The sequence below is a fragment of the Sorex araneus genome, chromosome 6 (genome assembly GCF_027595985.1).
Source record: "Sorex araneus isolate mSorAra2 chromosome 6, mSorAra2.pri, whole genome shotgun sequence".
Lineage (NCBI taxonomy): Eukaryota > Metazoa > Chordata > Mammalia > Eulipotyphla > Soricidae > Sorex > Sorex araneus.
The window spans coordinates 20969001-20985585 of record NC_073307.1 but is presented as its reverse complement, the minus strand read 5'-3'; the positions used below and the strand labels follow the sequence as shown (position 1 = coordinate 20985585).

The window sequence follows — 16585 nt, the reverse complement described above, 5'->3', positions numbered from 1 at the left end:
GGAAATCTTGTTTCACTTTGAGAATCTTGGCAACTGTACAGTTCCATGGATTTAATGTTTTTTAGCAAAAAAACTCTATTAATCTCAAGACACTTACATTTCCCCTTTTATTTATTCTGATTCATTAATTGGAGTTTTTCAGTTTTCATGTCATTGTGAAAGAGTTACTTAGTATGGTTTTCTTTTTTTTTTTTTTGCATCACATCCTGTGATGATGCTCAGGGATTACTCTTAGCTCTCTACTCAGGAATTAATCCTGGTGGTACTCAGCGTCCATGTGGGATGCCAGGGATCCAACCTGAGTTGGCTGCGTGCAGGACAAACACCCTACACACTGTACTATCGATCCAGCCCCTGTTTTCAGTCCTGAATTTGCTAAAACATGTTCTAAACTGTGGTCTGTTCTAGAAAATGTCCCATATGCACTTGAGAACAATGTGTATTCTGTTGTTTAAACAAAAGGACTTAAATGTTTTTAATACCTCTCAAGTCTGCCATCTTGATAGGTACCTTTTTATGTTTGGGTCTCGTGACTTTAGTGTTGTTGACTCTGGTTTGTATATTTATCTTTATCATTCCTTAATACCACCAATGTGCCAGAATCTCCTTGACCCTTGCCCCCTATCACTTCTCATCTATCTATCTCTTCTCTTCTTACCCCATCTTATACTCTGGAGCCAAGGGTGCTCTAGACATCCCCCCCCCTTAAATCATTGTATTCCCTCATCCAGTTATTCTAAATACCACATATAACTGATAAATAAGTGATATCATCCTGTATTATCCCTCATCTTGCTTAAATTCATTTAATATATCTCTAATTCCATCCATGTTTTTGAGAATTTCATGATTTCATCACTCCTTATGGCTGCGTAGTATTCCATTGTAGTATATGTACCACATCTTCATGATTCATTGAACTGTTGTTGGACATTCAGGTCAGTTCCAAATCTTAGCTATTGTACTGAGTGCTGCAATGAATTTATTTACAAAAATCTTTTTATTGCTAAGAATTTTTTTGCAACTGTTTTATAAAAATTGTTTTATTAGTTAAGATGATTATTCTAATCAATACCCCTACCAAACAAAAATTAGAAACCTTGAAGTGATAGTTCTAATGTTTTATATAAAGGGATTGACAAGGTATCTAGAACAGTAGCATATTTATAATTGCATTTCTTTTGTGATAATTTTATGTTTCTTTTTCTTAGGAAACACTGCACTTACTTATGCCTGTGCTGGAGGATTTGTTGACATTGTGAAAGTGCTACTCAATGAAGGAGCAAATATAGAAGATCATAATGAAAATGGACATACCCCCTTAATGGAAGCCGCTAGTGCAGGTCATGTGGAAGTCGCAAGAGTTCTTCTAGATCATGGGGCAGGCATCAACACTCATTCTAATGAATTCAAAGAAAGTGCTCTTACACTTGCATGCTACAAAGGTATTTTTGTATAAATATAGGTTTTTTTTTATAGCTGCTTGGAATATTTGAGTTTAAGTTAAATTTTATATTGCTTATGTTTCCCCTATTCTGTAAAATAATCTAGCTTATAAGAAATTACAAAGGAAATTTATTTAGCCTTTATTTTTTAAATATTTATAGTATAGTATAGTATAGTTTCTTTATTAGAGTAATTCAGATTGATTCAGGTAGTTGTGAATTCAGCTAAAATTCAGATTTTGAGGGTTTCCATTAACTTGTTTTATATGATTTTTCCAAACTTTGAAAATAGTACATGCTGAAATAATCATAATCACGCTGCATATGCAAAGCCTTAAAAAAAAAAAAACAAAATAGCAGGGGCTGGAGAGATAGCACAGTGGGTAGGGCGTTTGTCTTGCATGCAGCCTACCCACCTTCGGTTCCCAGCATCCCATATGGTCCCCTGAGCATCGCCGGGTGTGACCCAAAAAGCAAAAAAAAATAGCACTTAAAAAAAAAAGATAATTTTGCAGTAACCAGTATTGGCACTTTCTAAAGACATAAAAACATAAAATTTTACAATAACCAGTATTGGCACTTTCTAAAGACATAAAAACATATGAGCAGTATTTTTATATAGTTATTTCTATTGTGGGTTTTTTTTTTGGTTGTTTTTTTTGTTTTGTTTTGTTTTTTAAATTTTTGGGTCACACCTGGTGATGCACAGGAGTTACTCCTGGCTCTGCACTCAGGAATTACTCCTGGCGGTGCTCAGGGGACCATACCGGATGCTGGGATTCGAACCCGGGTTGGCCGCGTGCAAGGCAAATGCCCTATACGCTGTGCGATCGCTCCAGCCCCTCCATTGTGGTTTTTTAAGTACATTTAACATACATATAAATTATACACTAGGGAGGACAGAGCAATAGTGTGGTGGGATAGGATGGTTGTCTTGCACACTGCTAGTTGGGTTCAATTCTCGGTACCCTATACCGTCCCCTGAACCTACCAGGAGTGATCTCCGTTTGCAGAGGCAGAAGTAAGTCCAGAGAGTCGTAATACTTTGCTTATTTTATTTAGCAGTACCTCATGAGCATTTTCCTATTTCAGTAGATATTTACTATTTCAGTTAGGAATAGATTTGACTGCAAATGTTATAAATCTAAACAATGGCTGAACATTTCTGTTTTAGTAAAAATGAGTTGAAGTATAGACTATTTGGGGCTAGTTTGTTTTATTGTCATCCAGATATCAGAATTCTCTGCTCTGCCCTTCTACATGTGGTTTCTATCCTAAGGTGACCTATAACCCAAGTTTGTAGCTGGGGTCCCACCAATTCACATGTAGTCAAGCGTGAAGTGGATAAGGACAAAATATGAAGTGAAGTTCCTTCCAGTTTAATACCCTTCCTGTAAGGAGTTGTCCTAAAATTTCTTTTTTATAAGCACATCCCCACCCTCACACATTTTATTGGTGACATAATAGTAAAGAAGACTGGGAAATGTAGTCTTTTGGTTAGGTACGCTGCCACTCAGATAAAATCAGAGTTCTGTTTTAGGGAAGAATAGAAAATGGATAATTAGTAGGGAACCAGCAGTCTCAAATGCCAAGTACAATCAAATGGATGCACTATAATTGCCTATTGTTAGACACTGTGAATTGTTCCCAGATTTTCACAATAATTAAAAGCACTGTGATAACATCCTTGTGCAGACATTTTTGCCTAATCTCTGATTATTTCCTTAGGATAAATTCCTGGAAGTGGAATTGCTGGGTCAAAGGGTATGGACATTTTTAAGGCTTTTAATACATACTGACAAACTGCCTTCTAGAAAGGTTGAACCAATATACACTCCCATCAGCAATGTTTGAGAGTGCCCTTTACCCCACCCTACACCCTCACCAACACTGGGTATTATCATTCTCTTTAATATTTGCCATTTTGATAGTAAAAAATGGTGTCTCTTTTTTTATTTGCATTTGTTTAATAGGAAGGGATTAATATATTTCATTAGTATCACAGACATCTTTTTTTAATTACCATTTCATGTCCTTCATCCATTTTTCTGTTGGAGTGTTTGTTGTTTTTTTATGGGCTACTAAGGCTTTTTAGATAGTAAATGTGTCAAGGTGGTTGAAATTTTTTTGAATGGAGTTTTCTGTGTCTGCTCATTGCTGCAGTGAGTTTATGTGTATTATTTCAAAGCTGTTTTTCTGTAGAATATTATTCTAATATAGTTTGCCAGTATTCTATTTTATTGTGTTTTGACTTGATAGTTTAAGTAAATTAAATAAAATAATATTATTGCTTTACTTAGGTGTTTTGGATTATTCAGTCTTTAAAATCTACAGCGACAATGATAAGAGCCTTATTGTTGGCTTTATAAAACTCACGTTTCAGACATCTGAAACAAAGATTTCCTATATTAACAATTAGATATTAAATTGATAGTTCTTTAGAAATACAGTTTTAAATTGTGTGTGTGTGTTTTGTTTAAAGGTCATTTGGATATGGTTCGCTTTCTGCTTGATGCTGGTGCAGACCAAGAGCACAAAACAGACGAGATGCACACTGCCTTAATGGAGGCTTGCATGGTAATTTTATTGTTTATATTTTTTAAACTCATTTTTGTTGCTTATAGCTATGATGGTGACCACCAATTCTATACCTGGTTATGCTCAGGAATACTATGCAGAGCCAGGGATTGAACTCAAGGCTTTAGACATGGAAAGCATGTGCTGTACCATTTGGGCCACATTCTTGCATGATAATTTAAAATTGTACTCAAGATTTTATAGTGGTAAAAGGTCATGTGTTTTAGGACTTTGGAGTTAATTTTCTTGTGCTGTGTTTTGAAAATATGAGATAGGTAAATATATATTATCAGAGGTAAAGAGTGTATAGGATTTAAATTTTGATAAATCTGTCAGTTTAGAAAAAAGTACAAAAGGCTAATGTGGTTTTACTGACTACATCATTTATAGCACTGATACTTTTTTGAGGGGGTGTCACACCTATTAGCATTTGAGGAACATTGTGGTCTTGGTAATTGAACCTCGGGTTTCTGCTGCAAAGAGCATTTGCTCATGCCCCAGAGATATGTTTCTGTCCATCCCCCTTGCTGCCCATTTAAAAAATTTGTAAAATACATGCAAAATGCAATATCTTAATCATTTTAAGTATACAGTTCAGTGTAATAAATGCACTGTAATTATTCATAATACTGTGTAACCATCATCAACCACTATCTCCGTTAACTCTTTATTTTATAAAATGAACATACATTTTACCTGTTAAAGCCAATTTCCCATATTTTTGTCTAACTTACTTACTTACTCACTCCCCAAGTCTTGCCAGTCACTATTGTACTTTTTAATATTATCTTTTTCTCTTTTTCTGGGAGGGGCAGGGGGTTGGTAGTGTATTCAAGGCTATACTTACAGCTTAGTCCTAGCACTGTTTAGGTTTCACCCATGGCCATCCTCAGGGGAACTATATGCAGTGCTGGGGTAATTTTGGTCTACTATTAGGTACCTCACATTAAAATTTTTTTTAAGTTTATATTTCAGTTTCTGGGTCATATCCAGTGATGCTCGGAGGTCACTTTTGACTCTTCACTCAGGAATTACTCCTGGCAGTACTTGAGGCACATATAGGATGCCCGAGATTGAACCTAGGTTGGCTGTGTATTAGACAAACACCATACTCTCTGAACTGTCTCTCCAGTGTTTTGGAATCATTTCATAATTTTTTTTCTTCTAATCAACTTACATCATTTATCATAATATCTTTTTTTCTTTTTTTGGGGGAGGTGCAATGAGTATTAAACCTGTATGCAGCTTTAAAGGCAAGGCATGTACTTTAGTACTGAGCCACATCTCCAGTCCTCCCTGCCCCCACCAACCCTTTTGCTTGCTCTCTTTCTCTCTTTGACCAGACCTGGGTGTGGTGCTCAGGGTTTATGCCTGACTGCTCTCAAGGATCATGCCTGGTAGTGCTCAGGGGGCCATATGAGGTGCCCACATGCAAGCGTCCTACCTGCTCTATTATTTTTCTGGCCCTATTCTTTTGTTTTATATATATATATATATCAGATTTTGCTTAGCTTTTCACTGAGTAATGAACACTTGGATTGTGTTACTTTCATGTTTTAGCTCTTCATTTTTTATAACATTTTTTTCTTTGCTTTTTGGGTCATACCCGGCGGTGCTCAGGGGTTTCTCCTGGCTCATGCACTCAGGAATTACTCCTGGCAGGGCTCGGGGGACCATATGGGATGCTGGGAACCGATGCTGTCTGCTGCGTGCAAGGCAAACGCCCTACCCGCTGTATTATCACTCCAGCCCCCATAACTTTTTTAATAGTAATCATTGTAATGGCTTGAGGTGGTATCTCATTATGCTTTTGAGTTGCATTTCCCTAATGTTAAGTAACAGTGTGAAACTTTTCATGTGCTTACTGGCCATTTGTATATTTTGGAAGGGGTGGGGTTCCCACCACATATAGTAATGCTCAGGGGTTACTCCTGCCTCTGCATTCAGGAATTACTTATGGCAGTGCTTGGGAGTCCAGATGGGATGCTGGAGATGAACTTGGGTCGGCTATGTGTAAGACAAAAGTCCTACTCACTGTACTATCTCCCAAGCACCCCATTTGTATATATGAAGAAATGTTTATTCAGATCTTCTTTCCCCCCACCTTTTTCTGGGCCACAACAGCTAGTACCCAGGATTTACTCCTGGCTCTGTGCTTAGGGATCACTCCTGGTGGGCTTGGGGGAGACATATAGGATGCTGGGGATCCAACCTATGCTTGATGTGTGCAAGGCAAGTGCCCAACTTGCTCTGCTATTGCTTTGGCCTCCCTTTGAGCTATTTTCCCAGTCCAGCCATTAGAAAATTTTATTTTGATTTTTCATCCAAATACCTGGCAGTGCTCATCCACTATTGTATAAAACCACAAAATGTTTTCACATGAAAATTTAAAGTAAGAAATTTGAAATTAATGAGACTTTTTTTATATCCTTCACGAAGATTTATATTAACTGCTGCATTTATTAACTGTTGCACCATCTATGCAGATGGACCCATAAAATTATTCACAAGTGAATGTTTTTCATCTTTATAAAATCATAACAAGGTAGCGATGAGAAAAAAAAATATAAGACAGTATCAGTCTTCAGGGGTTTACCTTGGTGACATAATCCCAAGTGGTAATGACCTCACAGAATTTGTTGTGCTATTTTTTTGCTAAGTCTTTCTAACACAATTTCTGTGCATAAACACGACACCTAAATATGGTGTAGCTATGTGTGATCAATCTGGTAGTAGTATAAGCATGAATTATTTTGTGGTAATATTGGCTGTAGCTCTAATAGGATTTTGAACATAAATGAATACAGAAAATCAAGATTATTTAGAATTGTAACTGTTATGTATCTGTTGGCAAGTGTGGGCTTGCTCAAAACCAAGGTAAATGATTGTGAGGTTTTATATACATATACACACATATTTATTTCTTTATTTATTTAGAGCACTGTTTCAGAGGGCCTGGGAACCATTCCCAGTGATACTTGGTGAGCTGGATATTGGCTCAATGCCAGATCCTGAGGATATGATGTTGCCTGGGCCCTACAATGCCAAAGACCACCAGAGCCATCCTGGCAGTGCTGCTGCTGAAAGGTTGTATGGTGCTGGAGATAGAATCTGATGGGATATATTCATTCATCCTAATACCTGTACTATCTCCTTGGCCAGCCCCAAAATAGTTTTAACGAAATTTTGTTATGACATCTCAATTTTTTTAGATGGGGCTTAATAATTATATGCATCTAAGCTGCATCTCTGTTTTTTTCCCCTTCTTTTGTCTCTTCTGAGTCTCTTCTTCCAGTTTAAAAAAATCTCAAAATGGAGCCTGAAATTCAGAATAGTAACGGGGTTGAGAATCTTGCCTCATATGATCCTGTTTGATTCCAGTCACTGCATGTGATCCCCAGCACTGCCAGGAGTGGTCCCTGAGCACAAAACCAGAAGTAAACCCTGAGAACTACTCAGTATGACCCAAAAATCGAAAACAAAACAAAAATAAAAATCTCTTAACCAGTAACCTTCTTGCTTTCTTTACTTTGAAAATCTACAGGATGGACATGTGGAGGTAGCACGTTTGCTTTTGGACAGTGGTGCTCAAGTGAACATGCCTGCTGACTCATTTGAGTCTCCATTAACGCTTGCTGCCTGTGGAGGACACGTTGAATTGGCAGCTCTTCTTATTGAAAGGGGAGCAAATCTTGAAGAAGTTAACGATGAAGGCTATACTCCCTTGATGGAAGCTGCTCGAGAAGGACATGAAGAGATGGTGGCTCTACTCTTAGCACAAGGTAGTTTCACGTTAATAGAAAGCTAACTTTTTGTGATTTTAAATGTCAATATCAGAAGTTTACTATTATTAAAGTATCTTTATATGAATTTATTAGAGCTATAGCAAGAGCCTTAGAAATAGAAGAGATGGAGATGATTATCATAAGTCAGAACAATCAGTATTTTCATAAGAAGTCACTGGCAAATAGTTATATCAATAATTATGCCTTTTTCTTTTTTTATACCAGGAGCAAATATAAATGCCCAAACTGAAGAAACTCAAGAAACTGCTCTTACCTTGGCTTGCTGTGGAGGATTCTCTGAAGTTGCAGACTTCCTGATTAAAGCTGGGGCTGATATAGAACTTGGCTGCTCCACCCCTTTGATGGAGGCGTCTCAGGAGGGACACCTGGAGTTGGTTAAATATTTACTGACTGCTGGTATGTGGCTTTAATATAAATCTCTTTTAAGGACCAAGGAAATAGTTTAGGGTTTAAGGACATAAATACCTTGCATACACAAGAACCTGAGTTTGATCCCTAGCATCCCAGAACCCCACCTAACACCACCAGGTATGATCTGGCACACTTTGACCTGAGTGCATCGCATTGGCAGGCCATAGAATTGAACTCTCAGCTGATCAAGTCTCACTGGGATTGGCTCCTGGGACTCCTAAATATTGCTTAGGAAATCTAAAGGGAGGGAAAAAAGTCTTTTTGGACCAGAGAGCTCAATGGGTTGGAGTACATGCTTTTTATACAGCATGCCTGGTTTTAAACCCTGAGCATCATCTTAGCATGATGGGGTGTGGCTCCAAAACATTTTAAAAAAAAAAAAAGGCGGGGCCGGAGCGATAGCACAGCAGGTAGGGCGTTTGCCTTGCACGCAGCCGACCCGGGTTCGATCCCCGGCATCCCATATGGTCCCCCAAGCACCGCCAGGAGTAATTCCTGAGTGCAAAGCCAGGAGTAACCCCTGAGCATCGCCGGGTATGACCCAAAAAGCAAAAAAAAAAAAAAAAGGCTTTAGTGGGGGTTAGGTGTGGGCTTGGCCTCACCTACAGACGCAGAGGGCTAGAGTGCATGTGGAAAGCCCAGATTTGATCCTCAACACTGTAGTCTCTTGACTACCAAGTACCAAGCTGGGAGTCCATACCTAGCAGTGCCTGGAGACTATGCTTTGCAACTTGAGTTACATCCTGTCCCCCTAAATTTTATTACTAATATTATTTTGGGGTTTGGGGTGATACCCAGTAGGAGTAGGAGATATTTCTGGTTCTTTAACTTTTTTGTTTGTTGGTTTTGCTTTTTGGGTCACACCTGACGATGCACAGGGGTCACTCCTGGCTCTGCACTCAGGAATTACCTCTGGCTGTGCTCAGGGGACCATATGGAATGCTGGAAATCGAACCTGGGTCTGCCACGTGCAAGGCAAACGCCCTACCTTCTGTGCTATCGCTCCAGCTCCTATTTCTGTTTCTTTACTTGGGATTCACTCCTGGCCTTGGTGACCCATATGTAGTGCCAGGTATAGAATTGGTGTTAGCCCCATGCAAGGCAAGCACCTTTTTCCCTATACTTACTTTCCAGATCCTTTTCCTAAAATTTTAAAATAATTCTTTAGTACCATTAAGCATCCAAGCAGTTTTCATATTTTTCAGTTTTAGAGATTTTTTTTGTATTTAGTGACTTTTATAATCAGGATTCAAATTAGACTAATACAGTCATTTTTGATTAAGAGATATCTTAAATCCCAATTAAAAATGGACATCTCGGGCTGGAGTGCTAGCATAGCAGATATGCAGTTTGCCTTGCACGCGGCCGACCTGGGTTCAATTCCCAGCATCCCATATGGTCCTCTGAGCACCGACAGGGGTGATTCCTGAGTGCAGAGCCAGAAGTAACCCCTGTGCATTGCCGGGTGTGACCCAAAAAAGCAAAAAAAAAAAAAAAATAAGAAGAACTTCTCTTTAAGATTTTGGTAGAGGAAATGAAGTGTTTTAGCTCTTCCAGAGTATAGGTTTTGCTGACTCCATCCCTGTGATTTTATATAACTTGTTTTTCTGTTCCTTGGATTTACCATGAAGTTTGATTGAATTCATTTATGTGTAGCTGTGACAGAGGGAGAGAAATTATGGTCTTTTTTTTTTTTTTTTTTTTGCTTTTTGGGTCACACCCAGCGATGCTCAGGGGTTACTCCTGGCTCTGCACTCAGGAATTGCTCCTGGCAGTGCTTGGGGGACCATATGGGATGCCGGGGATCGAACCTGGGTCAGCCGCGTGCAAGGCAAACGCCCTACCTGCTGTGCTATCGCTCCGGCCCCAATTATGGTCTCTTCTAATAAATAATTTTAATATTGATCTGATTAGGTGTCATAAAATAGTGTAATTCTAAATTTTATTCTTATTAGCTAGTGTAGAGCTATAAAGGGAAACTTTCCCACATCAACTGTTTTGTTATTCTTTGAAATCATATGAGAATTGTAGTATAAATATTTGGTTTTCTTCCTTCATTATTTCCAAAATAAATTAGTGTGATTAGTATGTAGTGTTCCATAGTGGGAGCCAACAAAGTGGTTTTTTCTTTGTTTTTGACTTGAACATCATTTTGAACATGTTTCTGGTTTTTTGAGCACATCCTTTGGTGCTCAGGAACTTCTAGCTCTGTGCTCATGGGTCCCAGTTGTGCCAGGTGAACCGTGTGGCTATGGGGATCAAATCCAGGCCCATCTCATGCAAAAGAGCCATCTCTTTGACCCTACTTTGCACTTTTGAATTTCCATTAGAATATGGCTTTTTACTCCAACATAATCCTTATACTTTTTGATATAAAGCTTGTTTACAGCTGGGATGATTTGACTATCGGTTAATACATACAACTCCTAAATTCTTTTGATGTAAGTTTTTTAGAGTTGCAGGTAGCTTCTTTGCTTTCAGATAGATACTTGACAGTGTTTCAGGCTTATTATATACAAATTCTGCCTCAATCACTTCTATTAAGAATCCCGGGGCTGGAGCAATAGCATAGTGGGCAGGCCGTTTGCCTTGCACACAGCCGACCCAGGTTCGATTCCCAGCATCCTAATATGGTCCCCTGAACACCTCCCGGAGTAGTTTCTGAGTGCAGAGCTAAGAGTAATGCCATGTGCGTTGCCAGGTGTGACCCAAAAAGCCAAAAAAAAAAAAAATCTAATTCCTAGGGCTGGTGAGCTGGAGAGATAGTATAGTGGGTAGGGCATTTGCCTTGTATGGGGTCTGCCTGGGTTCAACCCCTGGCACCATTTATGGCCCTCTGAGCACAGAACCAGGAGTGATTCCTGAGCGCTGCTGAGTGTGACCTCAAAAACAAAAAATCTCTCTAGTACCTGTCTTGCATGTCTTGAAGCCCTTGGCCTGATCACTGACCAGAATAATAATAATGAAAACAATAGCAGCAGTTCTAATTCCATTTAGTAGGAAATAGCACTTGAAGACCATTATCTAAGCTAGAAATGTTTGTGCTTGAGTTGTCATTGTATTTAGTCCTTTTTAGTTGCTCAGAGTTAGTAAATATTTTTTTGTTTTTCTTTTTTTTTCTTTGTTTATTTTTTTAGGGTTTTTTTTTTTTTTTTTTTTTTGCCTTTTGGGTCACACCCGGCAATGCACAGGGGTTACTCCTGGCTCATGCACTCAGGAATCACAACTGGCGGTGCTCAGGGGACCATATGGAATGCTGGGAATTGAACCCGGGTCAGCCATGTGCAAGGCAAACGCCCTACCTGCTGTGCTATTGCTCCAGCTCCTCTTTTATTTATTTTTTTTTTTTGAGGGGGGGTTAGGAGGATGGGCTATACCTGTTAGTTTGGGGACTGTCACAACTCTGTCCTTATGAGTCACTCCTGGCAATCCATATGGGGAGCCATATTTGGTATCTGGTACTGAACTGGAGTTAGCTGCATGCACCTTAGCCCCTGTATTATCTTCCTGGCATTTTCTTTACCTTTTTTCATCCTTGCTTCCTTACTTTTATGTTTTAGTTGGCCATTCCTCACTATGCTCAGGAGTTACTCCCAGTTCTGATTTGAGAGTCACTTATGGCGAGTGCTTGGATCACACCTGGACCTCTTGCATGTAAAGCATGTGCTCAGCTCTTTGAGCTATCTCCCTGGACCCTCTTTTATTTCTCTTTCTTTGGGTTTTTTGTTTTTATTTGTTTATTTATTTATTTATTTATTGAGCCACATCCAGCAGTGCTCAGGGTTCAATCCTGGCTCAGTCATCAGAGATTAATGTTTACTTCTAGGGGATCTAGGGGACTATATGTGTGCCAAGCATCAAACCTAGATCAGCTCCATGCAAGGAATAAATCTTACCTGCTGTACTATCCCTCTGCCCTCTTTATTTCATAAGGAATCTTTCAGGTAGGTTATTGGGTTTTAAAATCATTCCAGTATAGTTCTTTCTTTAAGACTAACAACAATTGGGGCCGGAGCGATAGCACAGCAGGTAGGGTGTTTGTCTTGCACGCGGCCGACCCGGGTTCAATCCCCAGCATCCCATATGGTCCCCCAAGCACTGCCAGGAGTAACCCCTGAGCATCACTGGGTGTGACCCAAAAAGCAAAAAAAAAAAAAAAAAAGACTAACAACAATTTAAAGGTAGCTTACTGAAAATCTATTCTAATTCTTTGATATTTTAAGTCTTATCACAATTGCAAAATTGAATTATCTGATATGATTTTATATTCACAATGTAAATATATGATTTTGTCTAATTGTATTGCTAGGTGCTAATGTCCATGCTACAACAGCAACTGGAGACACAGCCTTAACCTATGCTTGTGAAAATGGACATACAGACGTTGCAGATGTTTTACTTCAAGCTGGAGCCGATTTAGTAAGAAACTTTTAATTTTAAATATTTTGTGTGAATGTTAATAAATTCATTTGTTTTCAACACTTGGAAAACAGCAGTAAAGAAGATCAATAGTTTTGATGCTTATATAAAATCTAAACCTAGTTTGGATACTTGTCTCAGTCATTGAATATAGTAGGACATATAATTTATTTTTTATAGGTAAATTTTTTTCTTTCTCTTTCAAACCCTATTAGACACTTCTGTGCTGTTTGTAAAAACTACTCTTTGTTAGACATAAAGTCAACAATCGAATACAAGAGTAATACAAAGTATTGTTATCTTAGGTCACTTTGAGTGATTTCTTTCTTTTTTTTTTTTTTTTTTTAAGATTTTTGGACTGCACCTGGCAGTGCTCAAGGGCTACTCCTGGCTCTTCACTCAGGAATCACTCCTGGCAGTTCTTGCGGGCCTGTCCAGGATGTGGGAATTCAACCTGAGTGTCCTACCTGTTGTACTATTTTTGCAGCCCATTGAGGAATTTCTTTTGTTTTTTTCATTAGGTTTAAAAACAAAATTACTATCTTCTTAACAAAATCATTGTAACCTCTGTTTCTCTTTCTGTTCTTTTAGTATTGTCTCTTTGCTTTTTAAAATTTCATATTAGGTGGCATGTTTATGTATATAATAATTCTTAAAACTAGGGTAAATTTTAAATAATACTCCACCTAATGATTTATGCTTCTTGGGGCTAGAATGATAGTACAGTGGATAGGGTGTTTGACTTATATGCAGCAGACCAGGGTTTGATCCCTGGCACTCCATGTAGTCCTCCGAGCATCCCCAGGAGTAATTTCTGAATGCAGAGCCAGGAGTAACCCCTGAGCATCACTAGGTGTGACCCAAAACCAAAACAAAATAAGTTATGCTTCTTAATGAAAAGTGTGCTTTAACTAATTTTTATTTTATGAAGGTACTTTAAACTGCTTTCTAGATTTTCTTCCAGAGATCTCATATATTTTTATGTAGTTGATGATCAGACATACAGCTATAATGTTGTAGAGAATTGACTTTATATTAGTTTCAGTTGTGTAGGAAAAAATCTAAAGTATTACCTTTGTGATCTTTTCTTATGGGAGATATTCCCAAATTGCTGCCTGAGAATATTGTTGGAAAAGTTACTGACTGGATTAAACATATACTGTATGTAAGATTATGTTATTATCATTTTTGTTGATACTATTGTAATAATTGTTGTGGTAGCATTGTAATAGATAACTCTGTTACTGATTTTTACTAGTCAGCATCTGACCCATCAGTTAGAATTTCTGAGAGTTGTGCAGTTTTAAGAACTATGTCAGAGATAATATAGCATGTAGGATGTTGGCCTTACACAAGATCTACCTATGAACAATTCCTGGCACCTCATATCGTCCCTGAGCACCGTTGGGTGTCTTCCCAAAACTGGTGGGAAAAAAATAATTCTGTCAGAGTCAAGAAGATAAACTCCAAAGGGCTGGAGGCTCTTACATGTCAGAGACCTGGATTTGTGTCGGAGACCTGGACTTGATCTCCTGTACATTTGGTCCCTTGAGTACTAAGCCAGAAATAGCCTATTATATTAGCACTGCTAGGTGTGGCTCAAACACAAAACTAAGTTAAAATAGATATGGTATGGAGCTATCATTCTCTTTGCTTTTTTTTTTTGTATCTCTTTTACTTTTTTGTATAGTTTCTTTGGGTCAGACATAAAAATTAATTGAAATATTTCATTACTTCAGGGTCAGGGGAATGAGACTTATTGTTACTGTTTTTGGCATATTGAATATGCCACGGGTAGCTTACCAGGTTCTGCCAAGCATTCTGTAGTACTTAAAATTTTAAAGGAATATTTTTTCTAAAGCTTGTATCTAGACACTACTTAATCTTTTTTCTCTGAAAAATATATTTTATATTATTAAATATGTTACCAATCTTCTTAACCAAAAATAACCATTAAACCACATTTAAAAACTAAAGGTGAGGTGCATATGCTGCCTGAGCTCATGTGCTACTTGTGTCCACGTGGCTGAGCACATGTGTCGCCCAAGCACATGTGTTGCCCTCATCTCCCTTCTTGAGATTGTGTACTTTCATGCTTTCATACCTTTGTGTCTAAAGCTCGGTTATGTGTAGGGGCTTCCTCCACCCTTGGAGAAGCCTGCGTTCTCACTTGAGCGCGTTATTCTTACTATTCTCTCTCTCCCACTTATCCCTTCCTCTCTCCCTCAGAAACCTCTGAATAAAATCTATTTACTTCAAAAAAAAAAAAAAAAAACTAAAGGTGAGGCCAGAAACACAGTTCAGGAGTTAAACCTTTGCCTTGTGGGCAGCAGACCCCTGTTTGATCCCCAGCATCATCACATATGGTTCAAGCACAAATCCAAAAGTAGTTCCTGAGCACTTACTGGGTGTAACTCCAAAACAAAAATAACCTCCCAATGCTGACCCAAGATTGAAATACCTGAACAGACCTATCACTCTAGAGGAAATTGAAACAGTAATCAGAAGTCCTCTCACCCCTTTCCCCCCACCAACAAAAAAGCCCAGCTGGATTCACTAGTGAATTCTTCTAAACCTTTAAAGAGGACCTACTGCCAATCCCTTTCAGAGTTTTCCAGGAAGCTAAAGAAACAGAAATACTCCCAGTTTCTGAGGCAAATATCACAATGATACTGAAAGCAGAGATACCACAAAAAACTAACATAGATGTTAGAGTATGTAAATACATTCTTGGTTCATATAAAGAGGTTATATGCTTCTGCTGGGCATTTTATAGGCCTGCATTGCTTTTCAAACGTTGCTGTACCAAAATAAAGAAATTTTCATGGAAGATATTCAATAATCCTGTAGTAGAATAGAGGTCTAGTCAGTATTATTTTGTAGCTAGTTAATTAATGCCACTAATTAAACAGCCTCAAATTTTCACCTGTAAATCTAGCCTTATTTTCTGAACTCTTGATAAGGCCGTTTAAATATTCTTGCTGTGTATCTGCTGAGTCTCTTGGACAAATCACTTAAATTGTCTTTAGTTGCTCTTCTTCCTTTCCACCTTCTCTTCTCCTGACTTTTTCTCTTCTCCCTACTTTTCTAGTTGTTACTATTGTAGAGGGGCTCATGGTTGTCAGGCATTGCCGACCATCAAGTCCATGACACGCTCTGTCACATGAAGCACATGAGTCATTTTGGTTCTATAATTCTTGACAGTTAAAATTTTTTTTTTAAATTTTAGGCATTATGATTTGCAATACTGTGAACAATAGGGTTTCACACATAACACTTAGCCACACCCTCCACCAGTATGTTACTTCCCTTCTTTGTCCCTGTGTTCTGGGCTTCCTCCCCATGTCCCACTGCGCCCATTCTGCCTTGTTTGTATCTGTGGCAAGCTTCCTACTAAAGATCAGTTTGCAGTTTTGCATAGGGGCATTTGTTACACCCCTACTCTGTGTCTTTATATCCCACATATGAGAGAGATTATTCTGTGTCTGTTCCTTATCTTCTGACTAATTTCATTACCATGACACTCCAAATTCAGTCATTAATAGCTGATGGCATAATTTCATCTTTTCTCACAGCTGTACAGTATTCATATATAGTGTATATGTACCATAGTTTCTCTATCTAGTCATCTGTTGCGCAGTTGGGTTGTTTCCAGACCTTGACTACTGTGAATATTGCCACAGTGAACATAAGAGTGTAAATGTCATTTTGGGGTTTTTTGTTTGTTTGCTTGTTTTTGCTTTTTGGGTCACACCTGGCGATACACAGGGATTATTCTTGGTTTATGCACTCAGGAATTACCCCTGGTGGTGTTCGGGGACCATATGGGATGCTGGGAATCGAACCTGGGTAGGCCGCTTGCAAGGGAAATGCCTTTCCCGCTGTGCTATCACTCCAGCCCCCCTGTAAATGTCATTTTGAATAAAG

The 16585-nt window shown here is 38.5% G+C and overlaps 1 protein-coding gene across 5 annotated transcripts in view; it reads left to right on the top strand.

The window, feature by feature from the left end:
* Nucleotides 1-16585, top strand: part of ANKHD1 (ankyrin repeat and KH domain containing 1) — a 136044-nt gene that overhangs the window by 38256 nt on the left and 81203 nt on the right. For all 5 annotated transcript variants that reach the window (XM_055141321.1, XM_055141324.1, XM_055141320.1 and 2 more), the window contains exons 6-10: nucleotides 1212-1445; nucleotides 3928-4022; nucleotides 7567-7804; nucleotides 8033-8224; nucleotides 12549-12658. In XM_055141321.1, the coding sequence (XP_054997296.1) occupies nucleotides 1212-1445; nucleotides 3928-4022; nucleotides 7567-7804; nucleotides 8033-8224; nucleotides 12549-12658 (869 nt within the window). The remainder of the gene's footprint in view (nucleotides 1-1211; nucleotides 1446-3927; nucleotides 4023-7566; nucleotides 7805-8032; nucleotides 8225-12548; nucleotides 12659-16585) is intronic.